The sequence below is a fragment of the Papio anubis genome, chromosome 16 (assembly GCF_008728515.1).
Source record: "Papio anubis isolate 15944 chromosome 16, Panubis1.0, whole genome shotgun sequence".
Taxonomy (NCBI): domain Eukaryota; kingdom Metazoa; phylum Chordata; class Mammalia; order Primates; family Cercopithecidae; genus Papio; species Papio anubis.
The window spans coordinates 66,324,472-66,341,060 of record NC_044991.1 but is presented as its reverse complement, the minus strand read 5'-3'; the positions used below and the strand labels follow the sequence as shown (position 1 = coordinate 66,341,060).

Here is a 16,589-nt window from a genome sequence, read left to right as displayed (position 1 = left end):
CCTCTCGGGGAGCAGACCAAAAGGAGCAAATAAGCACATTGATAAGGCTGATATGGATTAAATGGCTGTATCATGTATTGTTATCTATATTGTACACTATATATTACTTATTTTTATATATATATAGTTAGCATCCATGCAGCTAAAAATAATAACATAATAAAGCAGAGCAAGAGTATTGAGAATGCAAGGGATATTATTTTAGGTAAGATAGCAGGAAAGACCCCTCTGAGGAAAGGATATTTGAACAGAGATCTAAAGGAGTGAAAGTGGGAGCCAAAGAGAGATCTGCAGGGAGAGCATGCCAGGTGGAGGGAACAGCAAATACAAAGGATCAGATTAGAATGTGCAGAAGAATTACTCAAGACAGTTTTTTAAATGCAGATCCCTTGGCTCCTAGACTCAGAGATTCTGGTTCAGTAGATCTGGGAGGGACCCAGGAATCTCCATTTTTATATCTCTCCAGTGATTCCGGTGCAGGTGGTCCAATGACCATATTTTAAGAAAATATAGTTTTATATTTTTCCCATAGTTTCGATCCTTGATCATTCTCAAAGACTCTGTTCTGTGCTTTTACAAAATCGAAAAGCTTTGGGGATTTAAGGTCTACACACCCTGAAGTCAGAGCCTGGTAGATCCTCCCAGCCCCTTCCGATGCATCCATGCGCCCTTCAGCAATCAAGAGGGAAGATGATGCCCAGCCGGGGGATCTGGGAGGAGGGATCTTGGGGCTAGATGGACTGTAACTGCTGGTGGGTGAAGGGTCTGAATGGTGTGCAAGCCAAATGCTCTGCCCCTCTCCTCAGGGCTCTACTTACCTATCTTGGGGCAAGATACAGGGATGGTAAATGTTCCTCCATTGGTCTACCGGTCTGACCCCCTAGCTTCCCCACTGTGCTCTGGAATAATGGCCGAGGCAGTCTGGGCTCTGGAGTCAGAGGGCTGGGTTCAAATCCCAGTTCCACCTCCTGTAAGCCACCTGACATAAGCCAGTGATTAAGCCTCTGAGCTCCAATGAATTCATCCAAAAAATGGAAATAAAGTAGTATCCATACCTTTGAGTTAGTATATGACACATGGAAAAGCTCTTAATAAAACCTCTCATCTGCAAAAGCATTCCAATAAAATTTCATTCTCAATGTGAATGGCGTAACTATTAAATCAAAATAAATTCAGTGTATGCACAAGCCCAGTCTAATATGGTAGCACATTTAACAAAACACAGTCCAACAATCAGAAAGTGACCGGGAGTGATTCTAGTCTTTACTTGGATTCCTGAAAGAATGTCAAAGGATGTCATTACCCAACACAGTTCTTAAAATTCTATTTGCAGCCGGGCGTGGTGGCTCATGCCTGTAATGCCAGCACTTTGGGAGATCGAGGTGGGTGGATCATCTGAGGTCAGGAGTTCAAGACCAGCCTGACCAATATGGTGAAACCCTATCTCTACTAAAAATATAAAAATTAGCGGGGTGTGGCAGCATGAGACTGTAGTCCCAGCTACTCTGGAGGCTGAGACAGGAGAATTGCTTGAACTCAGGAGGCGAAGGTTGCAGTGAGCTGAGATCATGCCACTACACTCCAGCCTGGGGAACAGAACGAGACTCCGTCTCAAAAAAAACAAATAAACAAAAATAAAAATTATATTTGCACATCCTTTATTCTCTAATTTTCTCCCCCAACAGCTACCCAGCCACCCCCGAATCCTGCCATTTTCTCTCCCTCAACTCCCAGTCCAAACGCTCTTTAGCTCTTACCATGCCAGCCCTTCACTTTTCCTCTCCCTCCTTCCTGTTCACACCTGCCTCTCTCTGTTGCGCAGCTTAGCCTTTCAGATACAGTTTTCCGGTCCCCACTTTTCTGCCTCCCCACTCCGTAATAATCATGACTGTCATTACAAATGTGGCGCCTTTAGGCGCCTATAGGCAGAGAAAGTGGTGATATCAGTGAAACAATGAAGAAAGAGTTTAACCCCCAAGCACACAAGCCCACCCCTCAAAGGCCGATTCTGTGTGCTATGGCACATGCACATATATGCACACATGCAAGGCACAGATGTGCCCACATGTGTGCCATAGCATATGCATGTGTAAATGCCATGTGATGCAGTACACACATGTATATGCACACATGCAAGGCATATTTGTACACGTGTGCTGTAGCACATGCATATGTGTGCACAAATGCCATAAGCAAATGTAGGTTGCAGCATGTGCACGGGCATGCAAAGACATGTGCAGGCACATTTGAATGTGTGTGATATAGTGTGCACATATGTGTGTGCACACGCCCTGTGTAAATGGCATGTGCTGTAGTGTAGGCACACATGCCATACAAGCACCAGGGCTCTGTGGTCCAGACCTGGGGCAAACCATGAGTCCCAGGCCAAACAGCAGCCAAGCCAGGCCTCCCCACAGTCTGTCCTCCCTCCCACTTGCCTCAAGAAACAAAGACAGTTTATCAAGAACTCCCCAGTAAGCGGTTTTTTTAAGACCTTCAGCAGCAGCCGCCGGGCTGAGCTGAACGTCTCACTTTATTAGTGAGTTTGGCCTTGGGTGTCTGGCTGTTTGATCAATCCTGCCGGGGGTCAGTGATATTTCCTCCTGGCCCCCCCGCCCCTGCCCCTGCCCCTCTGCCGCACCTGATGAACAGCTCGCCCCTGGACCGCTGATCACCTATTGATTTTCCAGCCCGAGGCTACATCTGCCGCCAGCTGCCATCTCCAGCCCTGTCACCGGGACCACTTGGTGACTAACTGATTCTCCGAGCCCCTCCCACCCCCGCCCCTCACTGCACACCCGGCTCCCCGACTCATGGCCCAACCTGCCCTTCCCGCTTTGTCTGTGCCCAGTTCCTACCCTCTCTTTCAGGGCTCAGTGCTGGCACCCAGGACACCAAAATCAAGGTCTTTTCCCAGTGACTCCCCAGCTGACTTTGATGCCCGGCTGCATGACCTTGGACAAGTCACTTTATCTCCTTGTGCCTCAGTTTCCTCATATGTAAAACTGGGGCAATATTGGAACCTACCCATCATGTTTATCAGGCAGCAGTTTCCACACTGTATTGCGGGTACCCCTGGGGTTTCTGAGACCTTTTCAGGTGGTTCATAAAAGTCAGAATAATGTTGACAGTAATACTAAGATGTTATTTGTGGAGGTTTTTTGCTCTCAATGAAAGCTTTTTAAAACTCCCAGCGGAATATTACAGGGGATACGTGACATGTGATGTCTCAAAAACTTGCAGAAGCAGATACAAAAATCGAACTCTCTTCTATTAAGACTGACATTATAGAGATCTGCAAAAATATAAAACAAAGCCACACTTCCTTCTCCTTACATTTTGTGTGTTGTGAAATATAGTCATTTTTCACAGGAATATATTATTTATGCTCACATGTAGTGTATTATTGCTATTTTAAATAAATTATAAAGAAATATTATTAAAATTTCTGTTTTGACTCCTAAAATGATCATTAGTGATAGATACAACTCATATGAACAAGAGCTTTGAGAGCCTTGATCATTCTTAGAGTGTAAAGGGTTCCTCAAGCCAAAAAGTTTGAAAACTGCTGGTAGAAGATGCTAGCACCGGGCCTGGTTCATGTGAGCACTCAGTACATTGCTATGATTTGGAGGTACCATCATTGGGAGTGACAGTGATTTCTCCAGTCAAGCTGGGGAGAGGATTTGGGGGTGCAGATTTGGGGAGGTTGCCCCTGATTAGGGACATAGTCCCTTTACCCAAATGGCACAAAGGTGAGATCCCCTCTGCCAGCTCCAAGCAGCCCCCTCCCCTCGCACTCACTGTCAGCTTAGAGTGTTCAAAGCCGTGGCCAAGGGAAAGGAGCACCTGACTGACCTTGGCCCTAGCAGCTGGGATTGGCTGCACCTCGAGATACACCTCCCTCAAAATTGCTCAGAGGGAGGCAGTTGGTGCAAAGAAGGAAGAGGCTGGAGGAGGAGATGTAACAATAGCTACTCCTCGATTAGCCTTACCATGTATCAGGCATCGTTGTAAGCACTTTAGAAAAGTTAAGTCATTTGATCCCTGCAACAATCTTAGATGGTTGTTTAAAAATGTACCCGGGATGATTTTGTTATAATCAGGTATGGGAGGACGATAGACACAGAGTCATCTGCCTGAAAGGAAGATTGTATTACTTACAGTTTCCAAGAGGAGGGGACACCATTCAGGGCCACCTGGGGAAGTGCCAGGTTGGGTCAGGAGGCAGAATGAACAAGGGAAAAGCACGGACAAAAGCCTTTATTGTGGCTTTCATGGGGAAAGAACAGGTGAGGCAAGGTTGGAGGTTTAAATTAAGATTGGCTAGTTTTAATCATCTTAGTTTACAGTCCAGGCTATAGTGGTCATTCCTAATTATCTGGTACGTGGCCCTGGAGTGATTTAGGGCAGGGGGAATATTGGCCTGGTGTATGAGGGTTTTATAAAGGGGATGTTAGGGGATATGGGCTTTGGACAGGTTGGTGTGCATATGAAAGGCAAGTTTGTAGGCCAGGCACGGTGGCTCATGTCTGTAATCTCAGCACTTTGGGACGCCAAGACAGGCGGACCACCTGAGATCAGGAGTTCAAGACCAGCCTGGCCAACATGGTGAAACCTTGTCTCCACTAAAAATACAAAAATTAGCCGGGCATGATGGTGGGTGCCTATAATCCTAGCTACTTGGGAGGCTGAGGCAGGAGAATCACTTGAACCCGGAAGGCGGAAGTTGCAGTGAGCCAAGATCGTGCCATTGCATTCCAGCCTGGGCAACAGACCAAGACTCCATCAAAAAAAAAAAAAAAAAAAAAAGGCAAACTTGCCGGCAAGTTGTTCACTGTAAGAATTAGCTAGCCTCCCTAGGGGCAGTCCCTCCCTGGGTTCATCAGACTCCAAGATGTCAAAGCATCATAAAACACACAAAAATAAACTATTACTATCTGTATTGTACAGATGAGGAAATTGAGGTAGAAAGCTAAGGGTCATGCCAAGGTCATACAGTTGGTGAGTGGTGGCAGCAGGACTTGAACCCAGGCACTGCCATTCCACAGGCCAAGCCCTTTACCACTATGCCACATTGCCTTGTGCCAGGCCTGCTTCCAGACCAGGGGCTGCTCACTGGCTGGTCTCCAATGGACCAGCACCTGCAATGAGATGGGGCCAGGCCTTGAGACTGTGGCCTCATGGTCTTAGCACAGATGGGCACAGCTCTGGGATCAAGCTGTAGCTGCAAGCACCATGCCCTGGGGCAAGGCTCCTTGGTAGGTGCCCGGCCTCCTGTTCCCAGGGCCACTCCCCAGGTACTCTGGCCACTTAAGCCTGCAGGAGGAATGTCTGCAATGAACAAAAATGCAGAAATGGAGTGACCTGGGACAGTCTGGGCATCCCAGTGGCCCCTCAGATTTACCATGGCCCATCTGCTCCTCCTGGTAGGCCCTCGGGTCTGCAAGAGCCCTGATGGTGGAGAGGGGGCTGCGCGGGTGGCCCCCTCCTGAGGGCTGGCTTTTGACCCCTCTCCTGCACCCACCCCAACTCCACTCTGAAGGACCCCGGCAAGCCAGGTCAATTATTAGAACTCCATAAAGGTTTGCTGGTGTTATTTGATTTTTGTCGTTGCTTTTTGTTATCATGAACTGGGCCTGTAAAATGGAGAGGTTCATGCCTTTCTTGGTGAAGTGGTCAAGATTTAAAGACGTGGTGGGTACAGTACAGCTTTTTGCAACGTGGACAGAGAAGGAGACACCGTCACGGGAGGTGCGGGGGCTCTTTTCACTCCGAGGCGTTCAGGCCGGGACCGAGCTGCTGGGGGAGTGCCCGGTGGGCAGGCAGTGAGCTCGCACCGGGCAAGACACGGGTCTGACCCTTCCTCCCTGCACTCACCCCCTCCCTGGGCGCCAACAGGACCCGGAGCAGCGCAAGGGCGTCCTGGCTGCGCAAACGCGGGGCTCCAGCGCCGCCTGCCGGCCGCCGTGTGCAACGCCGACCCGGAGGTCTCGCCGTGTCGGCCCGCGCTGGGGACGCGCGGGACACCCGGTTCCAGGAATGCCGGTGGGGGTCCGGCCTTGTTGGGCGCAGGGAACGCGGCTCTGCAGGACGGGCCGCCGCCGAGGGCATCGGCAAGCTTCGGGGTGTGGACCCTGCCTGCGCCCGCTGCATCCGTTTTGGGCAAGACCGTGGCTTTTTGAGCCTCAGTCACTCCTTGCGGAGGACGAACAGGCTGGGAATTCTTCTCCCACCGCAGCGTCCCTGCAACCTCGTTCTCGACGACGTCCCAGCCTCCCTTCTGGTCCAGTCCCACCCCCAACATTCCTCCTATCCTACTCGCTGGACACTTCCCGCAATTCCAAATCCCGGTGTGTGGCTCATCCACGTGAAAACCCTTCAGAGTTCCTGGTTGTCGCATAAAACGCTGCTTTCATATTAAAACGAACATGGACTCTGGGAGGCCGAGGCTGGACAATCCCCTGGGCCCAGGAGTTGAAGGTTACAGTGAGCCATGATCCCCACTGCACTCCAGCCTGGGCAACAAAGCGAGATTCTATGTAAGAGAAAAAAAAAAAAAAAAACCTTAAAAAGTAAGTAACACAAACATGGATCAGACAGAATGAAATTGAGAGAATGCGGAGCTGCCCAGCTCAGAGCCACCAACCCCCTAGGAATCAGGAGAAGGAGGCCCCCAGAAATCCTGGCAAGCCAGCCAAGAGGAGGCCCATTCTCCCAGGGAAACAGCATTGTCAAGGTGGGCTCTGTCTCCAAATCAAGCTCCAGAAGCCAGGTCAGGAATTGGGACAGCGCACAGGAGGGATGGCTTGTCTATGCTCCTGCATGTCTGGGCCTCAGCTGACAGTGATCCAGAAGGCTGGGCCCTGGAAGAGCTGGGCCAGAGGACCCACTTCTGAGATGGCATCATGGACCAGAGCCCATGAGTGGCCTCTCCAGCATCCTGGTATCAGGTAGCTGGCTTGCTCCAGTGGCAGTGTCCCAGCAAGCCAGGCAGCAGCTGCATGGCCTTTCATGACCCAGCCTCAGAAGTCACAGCACATCACTTCACACAACCCTGGGTCAAAACAACCAGCAGCCTGGCCAGATTAATGAGAGGGACATAGACCCCACCTCTGCATAGGAGGCATGTCAAAGAATCTATGGGGAGGGGGAAGGCACGGCACCAGTCCATCTATTTTTTTTTTTTAAAGACAGGGTCTCGCTGTGTTGATCAGGCTGACATGCAGTGGTACAACCAATCACAGCTCACTGCAGCCTCAAACTCCTGGGCTCAAGTGACCTTCCCGCCTCAACCTCATGAGTAGCTAGGACTAGAGACACACATACCACACCCGGCTAATTTTTTAAATTATTATTTTTTGTATAGACAGGGCCTATGTTGCCCAGGCTGATCTCAAACTCCTGGCCTCAAGCCATCCTCTGGCCTCAACCTTCCAAAGTGCTAGGATTATAGGCATGAGTCACCATGCCCAGCTCCATCTAGAAACTATGGTTTTGTGGCCTAGGGAAGGCGTCACCTGGATAAGGTATTGCCTATGTTTCACCTCCAAACTCAGGTGCTCCCTCCGGAAATGGCACTGGTCCCTCCATCCCCACTGGATGAAAGGTGGCCAAGAGAGACCTCCCTGAACCAGCTGCAACAGCTGGGGGCCATGAGAGGATGAGGCCATGGAAAGGGGACACTGCAAGAGATAGCTGAAAAAGCAACATGATTTGCCTCAACTGTCATTTCTTAAATCCAGACACTTATAGGGAAGGGAGGGGAAGTGAAGGACACACAGGGAATAATGGGGAGATCAAGACACTGGGAGAAGAGTTCTTATAGTGCTCTGCCCTTCCACATCTGCTCTGCCAGGTTGTCAGAAGCAAAGGACCAGAAACACGGTCCACCTCCCCTGAGCTCATTGCCAGTTGTGGACAGCAGTGTGGGGACTCACTGCCTCCATGTGGCCAGCAGAGGGCAGCACAGCACAGCTCTGCTGCCTCAGATGCTGGGCAGCTTGGCAGGGCTAGTTCGGAGGACTCAGGACTCAACAGGACCAGACTCAGGACCCTCCGCATCCCTGGCTAAGGATGGGCTGCAGCCTGGATGTGGGTCATGTTTTAGCACGTGAACTCCAGGGAAGCAGGGACTGTGCTGTGTGTGCAGTGGTCTCTTGATTTGCAAGTGCTTCTGGGTGTGTCCCGTGTCAGTGAATTGTGTTGTGAAGGGCACGAAGGTGTCCATCAGATTGTTCCTGGGTGGTTCTGAGCAGTGTGTCCTGATGCCAACACTCACCTGGTGTCCAGCAGCTCCACGGGCCTTCCACTCACTGCTCCCCCTGAAAACTCCAGTGTCCCGAGCCCCAGGGCCAGGTGGGCCCCACTCCGGGTCTCTGTGCACCCCCACCTCCTGACATGGTCCTCCCCTCTGCTCAGATCCTGGTCACCTCTGGCCTCTGCCTGTCTTGAGGGTGGGGCCCTCATCACCACATCTGGTTCTTTCCAGGGGTGACTTCCTATCTCCCTTAAATAAAAGGAGTCCTCTTTGAAGGAGATTCGGGGACCTGCACACCATGGCACCAGGGAGGCTGGGATGGGCATGGAGGGAGGGGCAGCAGGTGCCCTCTGAGACACACATGGAGGGATCAGAGGCTCCTGTTTCCTGAGCAAACCCTCACCCAGCTCCTTTCTGGAATTTTACAATGCAGCTCACTGTAGCACCTGTGCACATGGAAGGACAGGAGGGAGGGAGGGAGGGAGGGAGGGAGGGAGGGAAGGAGGCAGGCAGGAGGGCGGGAGGAGGGAGAGGAGGGAGGGTGAAGAAGGAAGGGAGGGAGGGAGGGAGGCAGGGAGGCAGGCAGGCAGGCGGAAGGGAAGGAGGGAAAGAAGGAGGAGGACGGAGGGAGGGAGGGAGGAAGGAGGGAGGGAGGGAGGAGGGAGGGAGGGAGGAAGGAAGGAAGGAAGGAAGGAAGGAAGGAAGAGGAAGGAAGGAAGGAAGGTGTTTGAAGAAAGGAGACACGAAGGAACAGGGTGGACACTGGAGTTAAAGAAAATTAAGGGTGGCTGAAAGAATGGAGGGGAAGGAACTAATGGACCCCATGTGGAAATTTAGAAAAGGTGAAATGTATATAGTGAAAGAAATAGTGGACAGCCGAGGCAATGGGCCATGGACAGAAGAAACTGGATGAAATGAGATGGTATTTTGGTGGTCACTGTGGTGTACTGATTTGTCAAAATGTATTGACTACCCAATTAAATGAGTGCATTTATTATATGTAAATTATACCATTAAAGATGGTCGTTTTTTAATTGGTCTTCTGACTTGGAGCTCCTGTCCTCCCTACTCAGGTGATGCCTAGTTGTGGCGTCACTAATCTGGGTCCTGTGGCCTGTAAGGGTTATCCACATACCCAAAGGTTGTCCGAATTCCTTCTGTGCATGAACAAGATCAATCAAGAGAGGCTGTGAGGATGCAAAGCCCTTTTATCCTGATCCTGGCTGGGGCAACAGACTAATCAAATTGGCAAAAATCCCATGTGAAAATTTAACTCTCATGCCTGTAATCCCAGCACTTTGGGAGGCTGAGGCGGGAAGATCGCTTGAGTCCAGGAGTTTGAGACCAGCCTGGGTAACATAGTGAGACCCCACCTCTTAAAAAAAAAAAAAAAAATTTAACTCCATCTATGCCCACTAAGAACAGGGTCAGGCATCATCACAGTTCAGGAGAAGTGACCTTGGTTTATTAATCTGGGGACAGGAAACCTACCCTGTCTCCCTAGAAGCTGAGTTCCCACGACCCCATCACCACTGGATCAGGAAATCGCCCCAGAATCTGCCCTCCTTCTGAGTCTGCAACTGAAGTCGGGAAGACCGAGGGCGATTTAGAACACCCTTCTCCAAGCAATGGAAAGCTTGGAGTAAGACTTACATTGAACAAGTTCCCTGGTGGCCTCTTCTAGTTTGCATACTGCCTCACTAACCTGGCCCAGATTTCTGCCTCCTACCAGGCAATCTTTGGAAAACCATATACCAGTGCTAATTAAACTGGTTCTAAATGATCAGCAAGCCCGAGAGAGGAGGGAGCCACATCTGGGTGTAGCAAACACAGCTGAAGTCTACATGTTCCTCAGATGGCAAAAGCTCATCAAAGGATCTTTAAAGCCTTGGCGTACCCAGTTCTCTTTCACCTCCTGAAGGCCAAAGGCTCAGAAGCACAGGGCCAAGTGCTGAAGTGGAGGGAACAAGAGTCCCTATGGACTGAGAGCATAAATTCCATCCTAAGGATACTGATCAGCAGGAAGGACTTAAATGATGCCGTCTGTCCTACCGGTTCCTGCCTTGGAAGTATGAAGGCGCTCTGCCCAGATAAATCCCATAAGCTACCATCCATTTTAGCAGCCTATTTAATCATAAACTGGGGAGGGCTTCTCCAGTGAGTTCCTTCGCCTCTACAGAAAGGGGCCGCAGGGCTGCATGCCTTTGACTCCTTGGTGATTAGACAAGCTCTGTGGCTGTTGCTGGCTTTCAGACTGCCGGTGAAAATTAACTGTACCGTGGGGCATGTAGAATAAACATGAGTTAAAAGGGTGTCTCAAGGAGATCATGTATGAGTAAAAATGCGCTGTGATAGGGAAAGCAAGCATCAAAATGTCTCATGTTGCTGGCCGACTCACTCCATCCAGGGTAGAAATGCCAGGATATGAGCTTGGAGGTGGGAGGCAGGCTCCTGAAGCCAACTCTACAACCTCCTGACTCCCGGGGCCACTGGTGAGCAGGTCTAAAACCTTAGACAAGAAGGGCTATGTGTCCTAAAATCCACATCTCTTCCAGATGAACACTTATTCTCCCCATCTTGTTTTATTTCATTTTACATTTTCTTTTATTGCCAATCCTTGTTTCCTACCCCCAACCCCACAGGCAACGCTTCCAATGCACATCTTATTTGTACATATATTTGCAGTCGTATTGGTTTTGTGTGCATGTAGTTTTAGTCTCCGTGAACAGGACTATCACATCAGTTTCTTTCTTTCTTTCTTTTTTTTTTTTTTTTGAGACAGACTCTAGCTCTGTTACCAGGCTGGAGTGCAGTGGCACAATCTTGGCTGACTGCAACCTCAGCCTCCCAGATTCAAATGATTCTCCTGACTCAGCTTCCCCAGTAGCTGGGACTACAGGTGCACACCACCAAGCCCAGCTAATTTTTGTATTTTTAGTAGGGACGGGGTTTCACCATGTTGACCAGAATGGTCTCAACCTCTTGACCTTGTGATCTGCCCGCCTCGGCCTCCCAAAGTGCTGGGATTACAGCAGTTTCTTAATTCTTCCACTCAGCTATTTCTCAGGTCTGTGTTCTATGAACCTGCTCTGTACTTATCCACAATGTTATCCAATACGTTGTCCCTGCACACCTCCCAGGGATGGACATTAGTCCCCACCCCATCCATCACACCAGTAAGCATCCTTACATGTGTCTCCTAAGGACCCGGGTGAGAATTTTGTTGGGAACACACCCCCAGAAGCAGAGTTTCTGGGCTGTGGGGCAGGAACACACTTTATTGGGTAAGTAGTCCCAGGTGGCTCTCCAGGACTGCCACACCAGCTGTGCACAGAGGCTGCCGCATCTCCATCCACCACCTTTCCAGTTTGTCGGTATCTCATGGGTGCAGAGTGATGTCTAATTGTTGCTTTGGCGTGTGTTTTTCTGATGACTAACTCTGAATATCTCTTCGGTGGCTTGGTAGAGTTTTGGGTCTGCCTCTACACACTGCTTTCCATTCCCTTTGCCCATTTTTTTTCTGCTGGGTTTGTCTTTTCACTGGTGATTTATAGGAGCTCCTTGTGCATTCTTGACATTTAATCCTTTGTTTGAAATACCTTCCCCCAGCTCCCACACCTACATGTAGGCCTTCTGCCAACCACTAAAGCAAATTAAGCATAATAAGAAATGAAGAGGCCGGGCGCGGTGGCTCACGCCTGTAATCCCAGCACTTTGGGAGGCCGAGGCGGGCGGATCACGAGGTCAGGAGATTGAGACCACGATGAAACCCCGTCTCTACTAAAAAATACAAAAAATCAGCTGGGCACAGTGGTGGGTGCCTGTAGTCCCAGCTACTCAGGAGGCTGAGGCAGGAGAATGGTGTGAACCTGGGAGGCAGAGCTTGCAGTGAGCCGAGATCACACCACTGCACTCCAGCCTGGGTGACAGAGCAAGACTCTGTCTCAAAAAAAAAAAAAAAAAAGAAAGGAAAAAAAGGGGGGCAAAGGAAGTAAAGTAAAATGGGAAGTCAACTGTTGAGTTTTAAACTAATACACTAAAGTGGAAGATGAAAATCACAGAAAAGGCCAGACATAGTGGCTCACACCTGTAATCCCAGCTCTTTGGGTGGCCGAGGTGGGTGGATCACTAGAGCTCAGGAGTTCGAGACCAACCTGTGCAACACCAAGAAACCCCGTCTTTACAAAAATACAAAAATCAGCCAGGCATGGTGGCGCACGCCTGTGGTCCCAGCTACCAGGGAAGCTGAGGTGGGAGGATCACTTGAGCCCAGGAGGCCGAGGCGGCAGTGAGCCCATATTGCACCACTGCACTCCAGCCTGGGTGACAGAGCTAGATTCTGTATCAAAACAAAACAAAAAGAAACAAAAGAAGATCGCAGAAGAAAATATTCATAGAACCACAACAACGAAACTAAATAAGATTTTTTGTACCTAAATGTCCAAACTATAAGTTAAACAAGCAGAGCATTAAAAAAGACCAAGATGTTAACATAAATGTCGAGGAAAAAATACTTTTAAAGAACATTAAAAATCAACATAACTGCATTCTTTTTAAAACTTCACGGCAAAAAGGAAAATAATGCAGAGGTCAGAGAGGTGGAGGTTAAAGGGGCAAGGCACACCCATGAGGAAAAACAAAGAACAGCAAAGAAAACACACAGGGACAGCAGACACCAGGCAAACTGAAGACCGCACCTGAAAACAGAACAAGCCTAAACTGCAGGGAAGAAAAGTCACCAAGAGAAAGAGGCTAAAATAAACAGCCTGAGGGTGAGCTGGTAAGGCCTTATCAGCCAGCTCCTGCTCTCCTGGGGTCTGGGGCGATGCAGAGGCTCATGGCAGTGGTGGGGACGCAGGAAGGATCTCAGGTGACCTTTGGGTCCTATATGGGTCCGCCCATCAGGCTGAGGCCAGCAAAGAGCCCAGCTAGGACATTCGTACTTGGAGCCACTGATGAGGCCATGGTCAAGAAGCCATGGGCTGGGTGTTCACCTGGCTACGGAGATCCTGGGGTATTAAATCCTGTACCTGCGCCACTTCTCCCTTGTGAACCTCCCAGCCTCCCTAGCCTGCTCATTGCCTTCAGGAGAGCCCACAAGTGGGAGTGGTGGCCATGTGTGCCAGAGGGCCTGGGGGAACGCTGCACTGGGAATCTCTTTGGCCACACTTAAGCAGGCAAGGAGACACCCTGTTCCAGCAAGTCCAATGCCACCCAAGAGTACAAAAGGGAACATCGCCAGGATTCACCAGAGACGTCATCCTTGCTTGCTGGAGGGAGCAATGACTGTGAGGACCCAGGGACAAGCCCTCTCCAGACCGCCTGCCACGCAAACTCCACCTGCTCATCCACAGTAGCCAGCTGTTGGTACAATTATTTGATTGGCTATTTCCAGTTCCAATGACTCAGAAAAAAAGAAGAAAAAAAAAAAAAAAACAGATTTAACTGACAAGAAATCCAGAGTTCCATCATCCTATTTCATCACAAATTAGAAGGCTGAGGAGAAAATCCAGATGAATCATTGCAGAGCGGAAAGTATCTGATCTTATCTTGAGGTGAAGAAGGGATATGGGGCTGAGACCTGCCAACTCGAACTCTTCCAGGGGATAGAAATGTCCCCCAGCACTGCCAAAGTTCACTTGAAACCCAGGTGGGTGCTTGGCAGTTCAGATCCACTTCCCAGAATGATGATCTTGGTGCTGATGCTGCCAGATGCCCTGCCTGGCCCACTCAGCCACAACCCAGTAGTTCCCAGACTTGAGGATTACATCAGTTTTTGTTTCATCATTTTGAATTGGTTTTTAATTGGGTGACAGACGAACAACTGTTGATTCCAAAGAAAACATTAAAAAATAAAACCACCATCTACTATCACCATCATTTCCTAAAAGCATCTTAGCACCAAGAAGACTAAAGGATGGCCGGGTACGGTGGCTCACGCCTGTAATCCCAGCACTTTGGGAGGCTAAGGCGGGCGGATCACTTGAGGTCAGAGTTTGAGACCAGCCTGGACAACACAGTGAAACCCCGTCTCCACTAAAAATACAAAAATTAGCTGGGTGTGGTGGCAGGTGCTTGTAATCCCAGCTACTCGGGAGACTGAGGCAGGAGAATCACTTGAACCCGGGAGGTGGAGGTTGCAGTGAGCCAAGATCATGTCATTGCACTCTAGACCGGGTGACAGAGCAAGACTCTGACTCAAAATAAATAAATAAATAACTAAAAAACACTAAAGGATGGTCTTTTATAGAGAATAAACTTAAGCTTTATAAAATGCTCATTACTACAGATTACTCATTTTTGCAGGACTCAGGAAAATTCACAGTGGGCTGACATTGATGCCTGCTGCCACAACCTGCCTGGGGTCGAATCCCAAGCCCGCAGATCTGTGTTCTGGGGAAACACATAAGGGGGATTGGGCTGGGGTCTAAGCACACTTATGAAGAAACAATTTATCAGCTTTCACTCAGACCGGACGCTCTGATCTCCCCGGCGGGGGCTACCTGTCCACTGGGCTGCATGTCTTCACATCTTCAACTCCTGTCCCCAGGATTCCCAAGCCCACCACTTCATCAGAACCACCCGAGATGGGGCTTTTACAACTTACAGCTTCCCCGGCCTCACTGCCAGACATCCAGGCTTGTGGCTCCAGGATGGAGTCTCATGGTTTTCCAGACTTAGGCCCCTTGGCCTAAGCTTCCCTCCCCCAGCCACCCAACGCTCTGTCTGGTCAGCAGCAGACGTCCTTGCTCAGACTAGATGTGTCAGCCACACGCTGTCAGCGCCGGGCCCTGCAAAACAGAGCTGAGGGCAAGCAAGGAAACACCCTGTTCCAGCAAGTCCCTGGAAAACAGAGCTGAGGGCAGGGCTGGGGTGCTGGGGACAGTCCAGGACTGAATGGCAGGGCCTGGCCCATGAAACTGGAGCAGCACTGGTAGCAGGCTGTGCTGACACCAGGACAAAACAGTGGAGATGGGAGCATGGAGCTGAGGCACTAAGCAGCTCTCCAAGTTCATGGCCCACATGAAATGCTCAGCAGTGAGGTATAGCCAGGCAAGAACATGAGAGCGGTCTGTCCTTTCACCAGGAAAGCATCTTATCATGGGGCAGTCTCTGTGGATACAGCCCTGGCCTTAACAACCCCTACTGGACCTGTGCCATCTCCTGCCACCCTGTCCTTCTCGCACGCCCAGCTCCATCCTGGTCCACTCATCTGGTTATTTGTTGTCAAGCGTCTCCACCTCATTCCTGTGCCATGCACATGGCCTGAGGGCTCAACATTTGCAGGCTGGACTGAGCGGTGCGCTGGCTGAACCAGGGGCTCCCCATGACAACAATGTCCAACCCCTGGGGAAACCAGCTGTGGCAGAGAACTGGCAGGGTCTCTGCAAGCCACCAACACAGAAAGCTGCCATCTCTGGGCCTACAGGGCACCACCACCTCCATGCTTTCCAGCGCCAGCTTCTCTCTGCCCTCTCACTTGCTCCAAAGGGAAGACACAGCATTGCTGTGGGTAACTGCACTAGCAGTATCTGAAGACCTGTGTGGAGCCCAAAGGGACGAATTCTGTGGAACTACTAGTACTGTGAGGTACTAGGCCCTGCTGTCACATCTGTGGGCTGACAATGGGAATAGGGATACAGATCTGCAACAAACAAAGTCAAAAGCTCTCATCTCTCTCACCCAGGCCGGGCCCCACTCCCAGGCGAGTTGTGTGGTCCCAGCCTGGTGTTCACCACTACTGTAAAGGGGACTCCCCATGGGCCCAGCATTTCGCAGTTGCTTCGGACAGCGAGGACCTGTCCCATCCATCGCAGACTGTGATATAACACAGGACACAACAATGGGAGGTGTCCCCGGGGGAGCGCTGCCCTCTCAGAAGTGGAGGGACAGAGGGGAGGCATGTGCTCAGGATCAGGGGCCCAGGGGTAGGGGCAGCATGCAGGGACGGGCTTGCCTCTGGGTGCTCCCTCCAGACTGTCCAGGCTCCCGGTGGACTCTGGTCTCCAACCTGAGGGTGTGAACCCTGTACCTCCCCTTCCACCACCACATAAGCTTTGTAGGATCAGCCCCAGTCCTAAAGCCAAGCTTGAAAAATAATGTTTCTGACCTCTCTACAGGGAGATCCCAATTGGAAATGGCAAGAATTAGCACCTCTTTGGGACTTCTTTTAATGTCCCACAGTTTACTCTAATCAGGTCTTGAGGTCATTCAGTCCCATCATCTTGCTTTAGGGGGCTTCCTGTGTCCCTGAGATCCCAAAGCTGCTGTACGCCACAGCATTAAGTTTCTTAGCTAATGTGAGGCCCTCACTCCGAACAATTCATTA

At 50.3% G+C, this 16,589-nt stretch overlaps 1 protein-coding gene across 6 annotated transcripts in view; it reads right to left on the bottom strand.

Moving 5' to 3' along the window:
* DHX35 (DEAH-box helicase 35) overlaps positions 1 to 16,589 on the bottom strand; it is a 95,005-nt gene that overhangs the window by 397 nt on the left and 78,019 nt on the right. For 3 of the 6 annotated variants that reach the window (XM_021921058.2, XM_031656775.1, XM_021921060.2), the window contains one exon: positions 6,328 to 6,538. The exons of 2 other annotated variants lie outside the window; for them this stretch is intronic. In XM_021921058.2, the coding sequence (XP_021776750.2) occupies positions 6,485 to 6,538 (54 nt within the window). In that variant the 3' untranslated portion in view covers positions 6,328 to 6,484. Of the gene's footprint in view, positions 1 to 6,327; positions 6,539 to 16,589 lie in introns of those variants that run through there. One more of the 6 variants, XR_002515136.2, reaches the window with a different exon arrangement.